A 16,494-nucleotide genomic window follows, 5' to 3' on the forward strand; every position below is an offset into this window, starting at 1 on the left:
AATTCAATTTTGGACCCTTTAGACCTCAATGTGGACCAATTTGATAACTGGGCCCAAATATCAAAAATCTAAATACATGTTTAGATTCAGTATATCAAAGAACCCAAAGAATTCAATTTTTTGTGATCGTATAAAAATCTCTGAAAAGGACTTTATAAAGATATATATTTTGTACATTTGAATGAAATCTTTTTCAACAAACAATCAGCATCACTATGGGATCAAACTGTGCTCCTCTCCTTGTCAACTTATTTCTATACATGCATTCATAAGAAGAGCTTCTGAAGACCAATAAGAGAAGCAATCATTATCTTTTAACTTCACTTTGCACAATAAGGGATATCCTCTCAATCTATAAAGAACTTACTTTACACCAAAAGGGATGATTCAGTTTCCCAATTGTTAACTTTCCATTTCTGTGAAGCAATAGTCAAGCAGCTTTTCATTTCAGAGCTTGCAGTTCTGGTCATGATTTCCTTGGATTTCAAGAGGTTTCGAGTGGCTATGTAGAAATCATTCCATTATAAGTTTTACAGATGCCTTTATGTGTTGGTCGACTGATATATATAATATCTGCATTTACATGAATATGCTCTAATTGTTGCAACAACAATCCAGTTCTTTGATTGTGACATCACTGAAGAATGAGATTTTTAAATCATCATGAGCAATATGATTGGTGCCTGTGGAGCAGGATTTGTTCACCCAACTGTAGCACCTGAGATGACACTAAGGTGGTGGGATTCATGTTGCTCAGGTTTTTTTTTAATTTTCTATGCAGAATTTCATCAACTTGTTTTTCTTTTCATGGCCTTTTTTTCTGCCATGGAGTGGTCAGTTTCTAATGAACTTTTGAATTTTCCTGAAGAAACAGAATAATAAAACTAAAATCATCAGTACCATACCTTACACTGATAGGTCATGAAACCCTGCAATGCATTAAGCAACAATGATAATTTGTTATATTTTATTTCTGATTCATATTACACACAGATATATCTTTGGGTTGTAAATGGGGACGGAATGTTAGGATAAACATAAATTGAGGATTTCTGATGTAAATATATTTTTTCTACAGAATAAAAGTAACAACAAATAGTTATCTCCCTTGGGAAAATTAGCTATGGGAGACAATTTGAATTATCTCCCATTAATTCAGGTTGCTAAAGCGAGGCTACTTGATATAATTTAGTTTACAGAATAATTAAGTTAAATAAATACGCCTACTGGTTCTTCAAATTAAATTTAAGCTAATATATAAAAATATTTAATTGTTGGATTAAATATCTGCAATTTAAAAACAATTATTTTAAGTTAACAAGAAATATAATATTTTCAAAAGATATTTTGAAAGAATTTGGTTACCTATATTAATACTGGTAAGCATACCTGCCAACTTTTCAAAATGTCCATGGGGGTTTTGAGTGCAAGATGGCTGTCATAGTCCTAAAAAACCTTCTAGGGGGCCTGGAAATACATTTTAATGTTGTTTTTTGGCTTCTTCATACTTTTGTAAGCCTTATGTCATTGTAAAATTAATTGTTTTGTTTAAATTGTGGACAAAATTGATCTTTCAAAATTTCAATTTGGGAGCCTCAATGGGGGAAATCCCCCGCAAATAGTGACAGTTGGCAGGTATGGGTAAGTAAAAATCTACTTTAAAAAATGTCATGAAAAATTTGTGCCATAATAAATCAGGTAAAACGAGAAACGTCAAAATAATATAATTGATCAAAAAGGGTTTGGATTGCAGTTGAAGAAGACGTAGATATAAATAATTATATATATATATATAATATATACATGTATTGCAAATTTAAATATATGTAAAAAAAATCTTTAAATATTTAAAAATAAACGACAATTAACAATAAAATAGCAATAAGATAATATCACAAAAGGCAAGTAAATATTACTACAACAAATTAACAAAAAAATTAATTCACAACCAAAAATATATAAGGCAGTAAACATTTGGAATCAGCACATATAGCAAAGAAATTAAAGAAAAATATTCTTAGTTCCTTAATCAAAATAATATAGCATAATATCAATAAAATGGGACAAAAACAGATTGGAGACAATAGCACCTTGTAGACATTTATGAAAATTATAAAAGAGAGAAAAGATTTATTCTATGATAAATTTTAAAACTGGCATTTCATAGCATTGCCAGCACTTGTCCAAAGAATTAACAATTTATCTTGTAAGATTAATATATAAACTAGATTATTGTAAAAACATGGAAATGTAAATACAAATATTGGAAAAATACTAACAGTTTCTGTTGTAAAAGGTGAAAACTGAAGTTCACAATTAGACAAAAACATGCATAAGAAAAAAAATTAAATTAAAGTTAACACCATAAAAAAATACTGCAATTATAAAAATATACCCATCTTCCAAAATGTTATGAAAAGATAAATCACATATTGCAATTGATTATATTGCATCTATTTTCAAGAAACATATGAGACTTAGAACACAAAAGTTCAATGATATAAAAATAGTAAACAGTACAAATCATACACAATCAAGCACACATATATATGATCATTACTGTTCTTCAGGTCGCAAGGTTGCACACCAAATCTTCCAAAGTAGCAGGTCTTATTCAACCATGTTGGTGCCACTTTTTGTGCTCGCATACATAAATGTTGCATTATGGAGTGCCCCAGTGAAGTCAGAATTTATCAAGCACTATCCCCATCTGCTTCTTCATGGATTATTTTTACTGTAATTGTTCATCAATTTTTGTTCTTCTGCTTTGTTTCACCCTTATTATGAAATACATGTAATGTAGTCCCACCTTCCTGATACATAATTTTTGGCCCTCATTTATTTAAAAAAAATGTGTCCCTCCTTTTCTTTATGAAGTAATATCTTCTGATGAGTCTGTATGTCTGAGTTTCTTCCTTAACACTGTTACCAATCTTTCAAGTCTGAAATAAAAAGGATATAGTACTTGACATTAGTGATTGCATAAAAGTACCAGTATTTCTCACAATCATGAAGCAACAATTCATCTCAATTTCATGGTAAGAAAAAAATATCATTCAAAAATAAAAGCTACGGTGATATTGATAATACCACTTAGGGCTCTAAACATGGTATGGCCTCAAAATCTTTTGAAAATCAGCTAACAAAGTCCAACTTTTCATTGTGTATAGTAGAATCAGAAAACCAGTTCATAAGGAAATAAATCTTCATAATATACAGTAGAATCTCTTTTAAACACTGCCATCTTCTTGTGTCAAACTCACAATGTCATAAGTTTTCACAATAAACACTCTACATTTTGGGTTAATGGAGTATTGGACAATAGCCCCTGGATGAATTGCCTTGAGAGACCACTCTAAAATGTCAGATAGATGGAAGTATCCTCTAAAGATAAGTTAGAATATAGCTATAAAAACATCATTGGTAACCATGCCTTGTTCATGTTAATTGGCTTACAACCAGTATAAAAATGAAAATTTTGATCTAAAAGAAATGATAGGTAGGCTTCAGAGCTCATAGTTGGCTTCTAAATTTTAAACTGTGCTAAAGCTTGCTTTTGATGTTTACAGATAAAACTTTACAAATCTATTTTTTCTGCAGATGACAAATTTTAACCATATGAGACAAAAAAACATTAAAAAATTGTTTGTCATCTATGGTTTGATACTTTTAAAAAGAAAAAGAAACTAAACCACAAATATTTTAAGTAAATAGTAAAAAAATTAACTCATTAATATCTGAGTAGGAAAAATGTCGATTATATTAATGACAATTACATCTAAGTTTTTGGTACATAATAAATTTGGTCAATTAGAAAGGTCAATAGCCTCCTTTAGAAAAATACTTATTATTCGGTCTTAAAGAAAGGTAACATTTTTAAAAGTTAATTGACATCTATTTAGTTTTTGAAGAGGATGTTTCGGCATACAATTGGATTGAAATGAGGATATCATCGAGTGTTTAAGGTTACACCTCTATCGTGTCTCTGCGATGACTTACGAACTTCATTCACAGCTGGACAATTGTTGGGGGTAATTATAGTTTTGAAGGGAGATAACAATATAACTCTTGCAGAATAAATCACCTATTGTTGTTTAAAGCCTCCCATTACCGATACCATTAGCCACCAAACAATCGTAAAATATTGCCATTTAAAGATCAAGCTACCATTCAATAAAATGATTATAAATGGTCATTTATAAAAAAAAAATATAACATAACAGAGGACCGTGACATTATTACTTGGGTTTCTTGAGTAGAGGCTAAGTGTAGAGCTCCGATTTTTTATACAATAGTTTTTAATCTATGCAAGTTTCAAGACACAGTTTTTCAAGATCTAGAGTTTAAGGTTAATAATAAATCTTAACTATTTGGAATAATTTTTGCTCGTAATAAATCATATCATTGATCTTGCATCAGGTTCAAAGAGGTGCTCGAGTCAGGAAATATTGCACTTCAAAGGGTAAAAAAAGACAAAATGAAACAGTTTCGTTACATGTAAGAAACTACATGTCCTTTAATTTATAGATATACCTTTCTCAAGTTTTGATCAAAATAAAATTGTTTATCAAACCAAACAGTTAAAATATTAAATTCATGGTAAGGCTACAAAACGCTGCTTACTTTTTAATTTGTGCTGCTGTCTCTTCCAGTTTTCTGTCCCGTTTATCAAGATCTGCCTGAAGTTGGTCCCGATGTACAGTGGCATCCTGTAACTCTGCCACTAACGTGTTATTTTCTTTTAGTTTTGATTGGTTGACATGGAGTGTGTTGTTGACCTGATGAATGGATTCCTGGGAGAGGGACTTGTGGAGGCTACAAAAAATATAAAATAGGAAATATGACTGACTGGCTTCATCAACCGATGGACTGATTTATTGATTTATTGATTTCAATGAATTGTATGTACAGTCAAAGAGGTTTCCAGAACATATTAGCATGGTTTGAAGATCCCCTCAAAATTTCAATTGAATATTTTCAACCATGCATTAAAAACTCACAAAATATTTATTTCTTCAAAATCATGGATTACTGAATTGAATTGCTTAAAGAAACAAATAGGACTTAAAATTTTACTTTTGAAAAAAAAATATAGAGACGATATCAGTGTACAATTTTATTTTAAAAATCATTTAAAATCTTTCAACAAAATAAAAAGACAACTGTAAAATTAGCATCCAATACCCTCCAAATACATCTTTTCATCATCAATAGTCCCTTATAACTGGACTTGATCCCTACAAAAAAAAAGATATATTCAAAAGGAAGGAGTGATTCTTATATATAAAAGCTCCTACCTGTAGTAAATGCGTATTGTCTCATTTTCATCCTTGAGCTGTCTAACTTTCGCAAGTGCCAGTTCGCGCTCTTTTTTAACAATGTCCAATTCTGCCTGTAAACCAAAAAAAATGTAAATAAAAGATGGCAAACATTTAGTTATTTTGTTAAGATTAATTTTCAAGGGAGACAGGTGTTGGCTGTTGATTTTGGTAAATTGTACTACAAGGATTATTTTAAGATTTTTGTTGTCCCATTTGAAGTAATATGAAAGTTTAAAAAAAAATATTTTTAAAAAGTGAAACTCCTTTCTAAGTATCATTTATACCACAGCAGAATGATTCTTTCAAAAATTTAATAAAAACTTCATGTCCTGAAAAAATATCTTATCTATACTCAAAAAAGAGAAAGAAAGAGAATTATTTTAATGATTTCAACTTTTCAACAGGCGAAAGAAAAAATCAATTAAATGTCTAATTATTACCTATGTCTTATTGGTTTGGAGTAGAAAAAAGGTAGATCTATATACTATACAATATTTATAGATATACATAAAACATGCAATGTACTTTAAAACAATTTTTGGTTTTAGACAGAAAAAAAAAAGAAATAATGGGGGCGGATGAACTAGGACTCTTTCATTTTTTATCCTTTCTTGGTTTTACACCACTGTTGGCACTCAATGTAAAATAAGTTCAATGTTATAATAGTCCAGATGTTAGCTTTGAAATTGTAAAGAAAGGATTTATATAAAAAAAAAAAGAAAACAAAGATCCTATATTGTTTGTTTTGTTTAGAGGTCAGGTCACTTAAAGTTCTTATTTCTTATCCAACACAAAATCAATGTTGCTGAATGAAAGCTATAATTTAACTACATATATTGGAATTAATAACTCAATGACTTTATAAAAGCTTTTTGAAGTACATATGAATTTAGTACACTTTAAACAATAAACATTCAACTACAAATGTATACCATACTTTTATAATGTGAGCGTTAATGTTATAACGAAGATTTTTTGGGTGGAAATCAGCATACCAAGTTTGATGGGAAATGCACATTTAATTAACCACTTTCTTAACATTTTCTACATTAATAAAGTAACATATATGACTCACTGCCACCAATGTTTTGTAAAATGGAATTTTTATTATGAATAATAATGAAGTTTATAGATAATAACTGAGTGTTATTAACTATCTTGTGATATAATTTAGCTAATCTATTAATACTAGTGTCAGGTGACCACCATAACAACCGGGTATACAGCAGAAAATCCCGTCCAATGTCCATTTCATTCTATTATGTAAGACGGCCATGATAATTATGGCAGGTAGATCCCTACATTACCGATCGTAAAAAGGCCAATCAATGGCTACTAATCCATGCCTCAAATTAAATGGTTTCTATAGATTAAATGGCATCATAAAGAATTTACAACTTTTATTTACATCTGATAATATTGGGTCTATCTGCATTTGGTTAAGTATTAAAACTTGGAAACGTATTGTGCAATGGTTTTAACAATATATGTGTCTGTCTATTAACAAATCATTTGTCTACCATTATAAATCACCTGTCTCTCGTCCAATCGGTATCGAGCTGATTGTCAGACCTAAACAAGTGGTTTGGGTCAAGCCCTGTTAGTTTACGCAAACAAAAATACAACAATTCGAACATGATGAATTTGATAAAAAGCTCGGTAAAACAAATTTACATAAGGTAGATTTAACAAACACTCGGCAATGACAAACGAGAGCGATCACCACCTTCATAACAAGTTTTCCCAGGAATTTTAAACTTCATTAAAAATCATATGACGGGACAAAATGAAAAGTAAAAGTGATGATATGTAAACAATCGGACCACCAACATTAGAGAAGTTCGTTAACATGATACTTTTACTTTATCTCAGATGATTATTTAAGTCATCAATGTTATTTACTTGTTCTGTTTGCTAGCGAGATGTGTTCACAAGTTATATACAAAACATATTTACCTAACGTGTATGGAAGGCCAATTTGTGTCAACACTCGTTAGCTTGTACTACGATCTATTGGCAAACACTGCCTTAAACATTCGACAAACAAACTTCATTCATTGCTCCTCGAGTATAGACAACATGATAATGGCCTCTAAAAGTTTTATTTACTTTTCAATTGTGTCGTGAAATACCGTTAAACAAAGTTGTCATTAATTCTCATATAATTTACATATTATGTTCTTCTGTCATTTTAATGATATAACATGTTGTTTGTTAATTCTACATTTAAATTTGATATAATCCCTCTGACAAGAAATTACCTTTAGGCTTCTTTTTTTCCCTTCTTTTTTTTTTCTTTAATTAAATGTTTCTCATCTCATTAATTCGTATAAAAAGTTAAAATTAAACGAATCCTGAGAATTAAAATTGTCCTTTTTTAAAATTAAATGAAATGAAATTCAAATGAAAGAACTTCTGAATAAAACCAGAGTCAAATTTAAACAGAAAAATGCATCACTTGGTCTTGAACTTCTTTACTCAGCACACCTATATCAATTAACAATCTATTCAAATCTGTTTTGGAAGAAAGTGCATCCATCCGTTTCTAATATTAGTAAATTCTACAATTATCTACCAAAATATAATCAAGACACCATGACCTTCAAAATACAAAATACCTATCAACCTGTGATTTAATACTTCTAAAAACCTGATCCACACAAATCTATGAAAATCAATCACACAGAAGCCCGACCCAAACTAACTTACCGTGGGGAAGGTGGGGGCGTGGGAAGTCGTACTGGCTGGTCAGAGGCAGAAGACTATGTTAGAAATAAAACATTTTAATCATCTCTTAGTAACACTGCAGAACACACTAACTGGCTCAAATATTTTGATATTACACTGAAATATTGATTTTAAATTTTGAGTTTTTTTTATTTTTCTTTCTCTCTCCATCTATCATTTTACTTCAGTTTGATGTATAGTTTTGAACAAGAATGTGATTTGATCAAGTATTTAGTGCTCTGCAAACTTTAAGGATTTCACATTTTTTGGTGGATTTGACTAGGAGTTCTATTTTTCCACATTGTGTACTAGATTTTATTTGCAAGAAATTTTCCTCTTTGATACTATATGTACAACGAAATCTAATATAACATCACTGATGTGATAGAATTCTGAGCTTACAAATAACTTGGGATTTCCCTAATTTCATCATTTTGTTCATACATAATTTTTATTTTTTAATATACTGGTTGCAATTTTTTCTCAAATTTCAATTTTAACCCTCACAAAAATCTGCACAGATTCGAATTCATAGCTGGAAATTCTCATGTTCTACTAGTATTATAATAAATTTCTTCATAATTCATCTCAACCTCATAATGAATTTCAGCAACATATTGAGGCTTTAAATTTCTCATTGATGATTGTATCCCTCAATAATTACTGATAAGGAATCATATAAAAATAAAAGCTTGGTCCAGATGACACGTTAAATAGTTTGATAAAACAAAACCCCGTCATAAATACCTAAATCTATCAATATTTATTGAGTTAATAAAGCTGTCATTTGATAGATGACCGTTTATTATCTCAGGTAAATCTTCAGGTAAAACCACTAGTATCACGTAATCAATGTCTTTCTTTATCTATCTTTTCAAAGATTTCTCCACAAAATTCTCCTTTTATCCAATTTTCAATATTTTCAATTTTACAAATTATCTGCTTTTATCTTTATAATATCTCGTATAAAAGTAAAAGAACAGATTTATTTATAACACTTTGAAAGGGTTGTGGAAAACACTTCAAACGAAAAAAGATTGAGTGTTTATTCTTATTTATATCTTTAATAGATATTTTCTTCAGATTTATGATTGTATTTTAAGTTGCAATTTCAACATATACTTTAAATCAGTGTTTAACACATACAAATTACTACTGATTTATTATTATTCCTTGGATCCAAATTTTCTATAATAATTTCAAAGTACCAACCATATGGCTTTCAAAGAACGTCCACATTTTGGTAATATGACAAAGATATAGTTACTAACGAATGTAGGACAGAAAGTCACAGGACAAAAAGTCACAGACAAAAAGTCACAGGACAAAAAGTCACAGGACAAAAAATCACAATTCATTTTTTCTGAAAATTTTCTTTGAATAAAAAACACTTATTTCTACAAGAATATTTTTGTATTTTTTTTAACTATTGTATATAAACCAACATTGTAAACAAAATTTATGCAAAAAATATCAAAGATGATCAAATAATTGTTAAAAAAACAAAATGTCAACGTGGCTTTGCACTTAAATGGCTTCATGGTGCCAAGAAATATACCCTTTGCATGATTAAAATTAAATAAATCTTCATTTTTCAAGTATAATGACACATTTCCTACACTTTAATATGAATATATGTATTAAAAAGTAAATATTTCAAGATATTTTTCTTATATATTCAAATAATTGTCAACAGATTATTTGTGACTTTTTGTCCTGTGACTTTTTGTCCTACCAAATTTGTGACTTTAAGTCCTGTGACTTTTTGTCCTGTGACTTTCTGTCCGTTTACCATTACTAACATCTGTCTTATTTGATAAAGAGAATTTAGAAAACAAATCATAAGAATTTAAAAGAATGCAACTCATTTATATTCTAAAAACAAAACTTTCTAGAAACTGTACTTTAGGGTGCAAACATAAATTTTGACATCAGACTTGAACACAGGTCTTTTTTTTGGTATTAGGACTAAGCTGGGTTTAAGATAAGATATTTGCTTTGTATGATACTTTAACTATTGTGTTATATCATATAGGTTTGTTTTGTTTATTATAGAGGATAACATATTATGTTGTGTAACAGATGATCAGAGTTAAGTGACAGTGACAGACCCAGAATTTATAAAAAGGGTGGATTCAGGAGAAATTACGCAATAATAAATTTTGACTGAATGAGATCAAAACTCTGAAATAATTGCTAAAAAATACATAAGTTTGGGGATAACTTAGAACCCACGCCCCCCCTCAATTGTATCAGGAAGACAGGATATTACCATTGCTCATATTTTATATTTTGTTTCATAAAGGGAAAAAATCTTGAATTTCAAAAATATTGCTAACATATGACTTCTTTGCAAACTTTAATTAGATAATTTTTGTTTGTTAAAATTTTCCTGATTTTTACTGATAAAGATTTTGCTGAGTAAATCCACAATTTATCGTCTCTAACTATATAGCTAGCTATAATGTGAAGATATGGCAGTAAACAATCAATAATATATTAATTTGTCATCGTAACAATGCCTAACTCATTTATTTTATAAACAATGGAAGAATGATTAGCCGAAACAGGGAAAAAATTCAAAACTAAGGAAGGGATAGTGCAGAAAAAAATGGAAAATAGCACTGATAATAAATATTCTGTCAAATGAAATTTCAAGTATAGCAATTAATAACAATTTAGGAAGAAGGAAGCAACCCTTTCTGGAAAAAAAGACAGTTTCCTTCATTTTTGCATGGAAACCCTAAACGGTACGAGATTGATTGTCAAATACTTATATTCATACTTTGGATTGGTTTTAAATGGAGAAATTTTGACAAGTTTTTTTATTTACACATTGTACAGAAGAAAAAATTATTTGTTTTAGCTTATATCAAATCCATTTCACCGGGCATTAAATATCCAAATTCAATTTAATGTGAATACGAAAACAGCGACCGATCCAATAACATAATCTTCCCCAAATCTCTGATATTTGCAAAGGATTAGGTAGTAAACGGCTGACATTTTCTGCATTGTTAAAGAATTGTTCATAAAACAAATTTATTTGGAGTAAATAAGCTAATGATTTACAGAGGGTTTAACTTCTCTACGGAATACAAATCTATTTCAATCTAAGATTTTTTATGATTGTCTAAATAATGGAAACATGTGTTTTGGCGGATTTCTATGACAAATTTACAAGATCAGTTAAGGAAATGAAAAAAAGGTGTGCAAATCTTTTATTTTATTAAATTTTTAATTTAACACTTGAAAACACGTGTGAGTTTCTATATTTAATACACGTAAGACTTTTCTGGTTTAACCAGATTTATTTTCATCGGATTCAGTGATAGATCACTTTCACTAATCCATCAAATTCTAAATGTTTTGACAAATTCACATTGAACCCTGAAAAATCTTCCTCTATTTTAGAGAGCTTCCAATATTTTCTTCCTCAAGTTAAACTTTTAGTTTCTTCCTGATAAAATATGGGTTTCTTTTTGTAAAATTCTTGTTGAATTTATACTTACCAAAAGATTTTGTTCTGAGTTTGAATTGTTAAATGTATCTTCTCTTTGTCTTTTCATTAATTCTTCTTCTAACTTTCTAGCCTAAAAAATGAAATTGAAAAGATAAGCATGACATTTTCTTTTAAGAAAGTAAAATAGTTTCAGGATTACCTTTTCTTTTCGATTAACAAATTTTCAGACAGAATGTTAACCAAAGAGCTGGAGTCAGTTTCACAAAAAAAACTTACGACTAAGATTGGTCGTAAATACACTGAATTGTTCATGACTTACGATAAATCTAAGTCTTAAGTTTCTGTTGTGAAACTGACACCTGAATCTTACAACAGAAGACATTCAATTGTTCACTTTTTTTGTCTTCATTGTATCAGCTTCCTATAGACAGAAACACCTCTGCTGAGTAAAAAAAAAAAATTTTTCAAACATGTTTTGTTTGAAGGGCAGTCTTTGAGTAAGATTTTCATGAAACCTTGCTTTTAAAATAAATTAAAAAGAATTATCCCCTTCTTTTGTACCTTAATAATGACTCAAGTGAAAAATTTTTATACTTTTAAACAGCTATGGTCAGATTTACAAAAAATCTAAGGTCTATAAGTTGATAGTTAGTATACTGAATTGTCCACAACAAATGATCCACTTTAGTCTTAAGATGTTTTGTGAAACTGGTTATTGAATCTCAACAAGAATGTGTCCATAGTACACGGATGCCCCACTCCCACTATCATTTTCTATGTTCAGTGGACCGTGAAATTGGGGTCAAAACTTTAATTTGGAATTAAAATTAGAAAGATCATATCATAGGGAACATGTGTACTAAGTTTCAAGTTGATGTAATTTTAACTTCATCAAAAACTACCTTGACCAAAAACTTTAACCTGAACTTTGCACTATCATTTTCTATGTTCAGTGGACCATGAAATTGGGGTCAAAACTATAATTTGGCATTAAAATTAGAAAGATCACATCATGGGGAACATGTGTATTAAGTTTCAAGTTGATTGGACTTCAGTTATCAAAAACTACCTCGACCAAAAACCGGACGGACGAACGGAGGCACAGACGGACGGACGAACGGAGGCACAGACCAGAAAACATAATGCCCCTCTACTATCGTAGGTGGGGCATAAAAAAATTTAAGGAGGTGGATCTAGGTTAAGGGAAATAACTCTTAAAATCATCAGTACGTTTGTGTCAACCATTTTCAAAAATATATTCTAAGCTTCTAGGTTACATAAATTATTTTCAATCTGTTTCAGGTAAATGCTTATAATACATTGATGAACTTGACTTTTACAAACGCTTAACTGATTTAAAGAGTTATCTCCCTGAACCAAGGTCTACCCCCTTAAGCACTTTTGATTCCAACATTCTTTGTTTATTTCTCACTTATATGTAAGCAATTTTTTTAACAGATATTTTAAATGTTTGATAAATTTGGGTTTTCTTTTGTTTTTTTTTTTAATTTTTCATATATAAATGTTTGATACCTTAGCCAGTGCCAGATCTCTTTGCTCTAATATGGCCTGCATCTCATCCGAAGCAATCTCTCTCTGTCTCTGTTTCATCTGTTCTAATTTCTGTGCTAAGGAGTTGTATTCATGTACATTTGGGAAATCATACTGACCAACTCTGGACATTAAATGGTCAAAATTCTGAAAAAAGTACACAATTTTTTTTATAACAGAAAATGTTTTACTGCTTTAACCAAAGGTCTGCGACATGATGTTAAAAGAAATGAGAAGTAAATCCATCAATATGACCAAACCAGTAAAAGGCAAAGAAAAATGAGAGCAGAGACCACAATTTGATGAAGAAATAAACAAACTTTAGGAAAAAGTATAAATCAAATATGATGTATAAAATATACACAAATATGATGTCAGAGCCTATTATATAATTCTAATTTTGTTTTACCAAACATAACAATTTATCTAAAAGTCATCATGTTTATGAATTTACATTATTAGGAGACATTTATTTTGGCCTCATAAATAATGCAGGTCAAAAGCTCTTCATGACCTTGGTACACGCTAGATTAAGAGGAATGTTTTTAAAGAACTGACAACTTTAAAAATAATAAATTTCTCCTTTCGCCCAAACAAAATTAGGGACTCAAAAATCTGACACAATTAACACAGCAACTAAAAATTCAAAAAATGTTTTGTAAGAAAGCAAGTAATATCTAGAACATATGAATGCTTTAAAGTCGACTTTCTCCCGAGACGAGCTTGTATGAGGTAGATTTCTATAACAGAGATTAAAAAACCTTGGGAGAATTTAACAGCTTGGCTGAAGATAAAACATTTGTTTATAGATTTCTGAAGAGCTTATTACACTGCGAATTGTCACAATTTCCTTTTATGTGAAATACGACTGACAAATAAAAACGTAACAATCTTCCATATCAAAGGCATCTGGGATAAATCGTAAATATCATTGGTCTGTGATCTTTGTCTTCAATTTTCTCATTTCAACGCCATATTTCATTCTCATCTTGAATTAAAAAGCAACGGCAAATCAATACATTTCATAAATTGTTCTTGAGTAGCGCTCATATTTTGCCGATTTTAATCTATAACAGGGATGTACCTTATAAATCTTTGTCATGGATATTGAGCAGTTTAAAGACATTCCAAGCAAGAGTAATTAGTTCTGCAAAGGATGAAATTTCTCCTCAACTTTAAATAACATGAAATAAGTCAGTGGATCTGACAAGCAATCGTCAGAATGAAGATATAAGGTGAAATAATAAAGATCAATCATTATTTTACTGCGGGGTCGAGTGGGAACTCAGCAAATTACATCGGCAGAACTTCGTCTTAATCACATACAATCCACGGTCAAGGAACATCATATTTCTCCGATCCTGCTTAAATCAGTTGGAATTTTGAAGATCAATATAATATCCTTAAGAATAACAGACTGATTACGTTTTCTGGTAGATCATGATATAAGTATCTTAAAAATTTAATATTTTAAACCATATTTTTCAAACAATAAATAAATTATCTGTAAATATTAGAACATAAGTCAGTTACTAAATTGTTTGCTAGGAGGGAGGTCAATTTTGACTTTAACGGAAAAAATTGTTACATCTACATGGAGTAGTCCAGATAAGGTAAAAATCTACTTCTATAAAAATGTCTTAAGCTATCTCATAGTTCACATTTTTACTGATGAGAGGATGATAGAAATGTTTTTTAACTTCATTAAAAATTCTATCTAATATTAGAATAAATTGGAAAGACTTCTTAATTAAAATAAATAATATATATACCAAGACGATAATATAGCAACTTAGTAATCCTACCACTAAACTGTTTGATATAAGCTATTGGGAATTTGCTTATTTTTGGGGTGGACTTCTCCAGTCTGAGTGATGTAAATTAGCAAAAAGACCATTTCTTTGGCAAAGGTAAATAACTCTAATAAAAACTCCTGGGGTTGGAGCAGCAAGTGTGAATATTGATTGATTGATTGATTAATTGTTGGTGTTTTAGCATCACTTCTAAGCTCCACTTTTGGGGGAGGAAGCCAGAGTGCCTGGAGAAAACCACAGACCTTTGATAGGGAAACTGACAACCTTTTTCAACTAAGATTGGAGTCAAGTGCACCCACACGACTGGGATTCGAACTCCCAATCTCTGTGTTGATTGGCTAGTGATAACAGTAGTAACTACTTAGACCACTTGACCACTGAGGCGCCACATATTGTTGAGGTGGTGGAATGTTACTCTTGAATTAAGTGGCAAGTGTGAATATTATTGAGGTTAAGAGGAGGTTGGGGTGATTACTCACCTCCTCCAAATCTAATTCATCCTCCATGTCCCCACTATCAGATCTGTCTCTGCTGAAACTTCTGAAATGAAAAAAAAATCTGTTTAAACCAAAAAATAATAACCAATAGCCTTTAGCACATCATGAAGACTTTTTTTACTTTAATGGAATGTAGTGAGGAGGATTTGGGATCTTAAAAATGTCACATTTTCTAAAAACTTTCCTGCAAAGAGGTAGTTTACTAATCTTTTTTTAATTTAAAATTATCGCATTTTTTAAAAACAGTTTACTTGATTCTTTTCTTTTTTCAGCAATTGTAAAAATTTGTTGTTGACTAACAGACTTTAGTAAGTTTTGTTTAATAAAATTTCAAGTTAAGAAACACACTCTTCATATCGTCTTTCCATTTCAGACAGACGGAACATGGACTCATCTCTCTCCTGATTGGCTACTTTAATTCTGCCCATCATGGCCTCCTCTTTTCTCCTCTGTGATTTATGGACTTCTTGAACCATACCTAAAATCATTCAATGGCATGGTATTTAGATGAATCCTATACAGGTTTACACGGTTTGCACCAATTAACTGAAATCATTCAATGGCAGGATTATTAGATGAATCCTAAACAGGTGCACACATTTTGTACTAATTAACTGATATATCAAAGTTATGACGTAAGGCATCTTGTAAAAAATCATAATCTTAGATATTGAAACAACTTAAGACCAGAAAATTCCCCTACATGTTAGAATAAGTGGACCAGTATAAAGAGGAACCAAACGATACTTCTTATTGAATCAGAAATCTTAATTTATCAACGGAATTGCATTTATTAAAGCTCCATGATAAATTATTCAATTATTTTGAAATAGTACAGAAATGTTCCTACATGTTTTTTTCTATTTATCTGTTTAAATCCAAACGCATGCAAGAGGTAATTTATTTTCATGCAACTGGTACGTTGTGAATTTGAAATTTACCTGAAGCAATTTAACCATATGATAAGCACAGTCTTCACGATGAACTGCAAAATCTACAGGCCCGGAGCTCAATTTTCAAAAATTTTTAGTTAGATTCTGTTGGCCTGTAGATATGATTTTTACAGGCCCGAGAGCAATTCTAACAGCCTGGGCTGCCACTCAGCATGAAGACTGTAAGCA

At 30.3% G+C, this 16,494-nt stretch overlaps 1 protein-coding gene across 3 annotated transcripts in view; it reads right to left on the minus strand.

Annotated features, from left to right (window-relative positions):
* Positions 1–953: 953 nt before the first annotated feature.
* The window catches only part of LOC143069414 (mirror-image polydactyly gene 1 protein-like), a 36,774-nt gene continuing 21,233 nt past the window's right edge, over positions 954–16,494 (minus strand). For 2 of the 3 annotated variants that reach the window (XM_076244028.1, XM_076244027.1), the window contains exons 6-12: positions 15,722–15,851; positions 15,356–15,416; positions 13,045–13,209; positions 11,561–11,641; positions 5,298–5,392; positions 4,624–4,815; positions 954–2,942 (exon numbers count right to left, since the gene is read on the minus strand). In XM_076244028.1, coding sequence (XP_076100143.1) covers positions 2,870–2,942; positions 4,624–4,815; positions 5,298–5,392; positions 11,561–11,641; positions 13,045–13,209; positions 15,356–15,416; positions 15,722–15,851 — 797 coding nt within the window. In that variant the 3' untranslated portion in view covers positions 954–2,869. Of the gene's footprint in view, positions 2,943–4,623; positions 4,816–5,297; positions 5,393–8,030; positions 8,084–11,560; positions 11,642–13,044; positions 13,210–15,355; positions 15,417–15,721; positions 15,852–16,494 lie in introns of all 3 variants that reach the window. The other variant, XR_012976391.1, reaches the window with a different exon arrangement.

This window comes from Mytilus galloprovincialis, chromosome 3, assembly GCF_965363235.1.
Source record: "Mytilus galloprovincialis chromosome 3, xbMytGall1.hap1.1, whole genome shotgun sequence".
In the NCBI taxonomy this organism is placed as follows: Eukaryota; Metazoa; Mollusca; class Bivalvia; order Mytilida; family Mytilidae; genus Mytilus; species Mytilus galloprovincialis.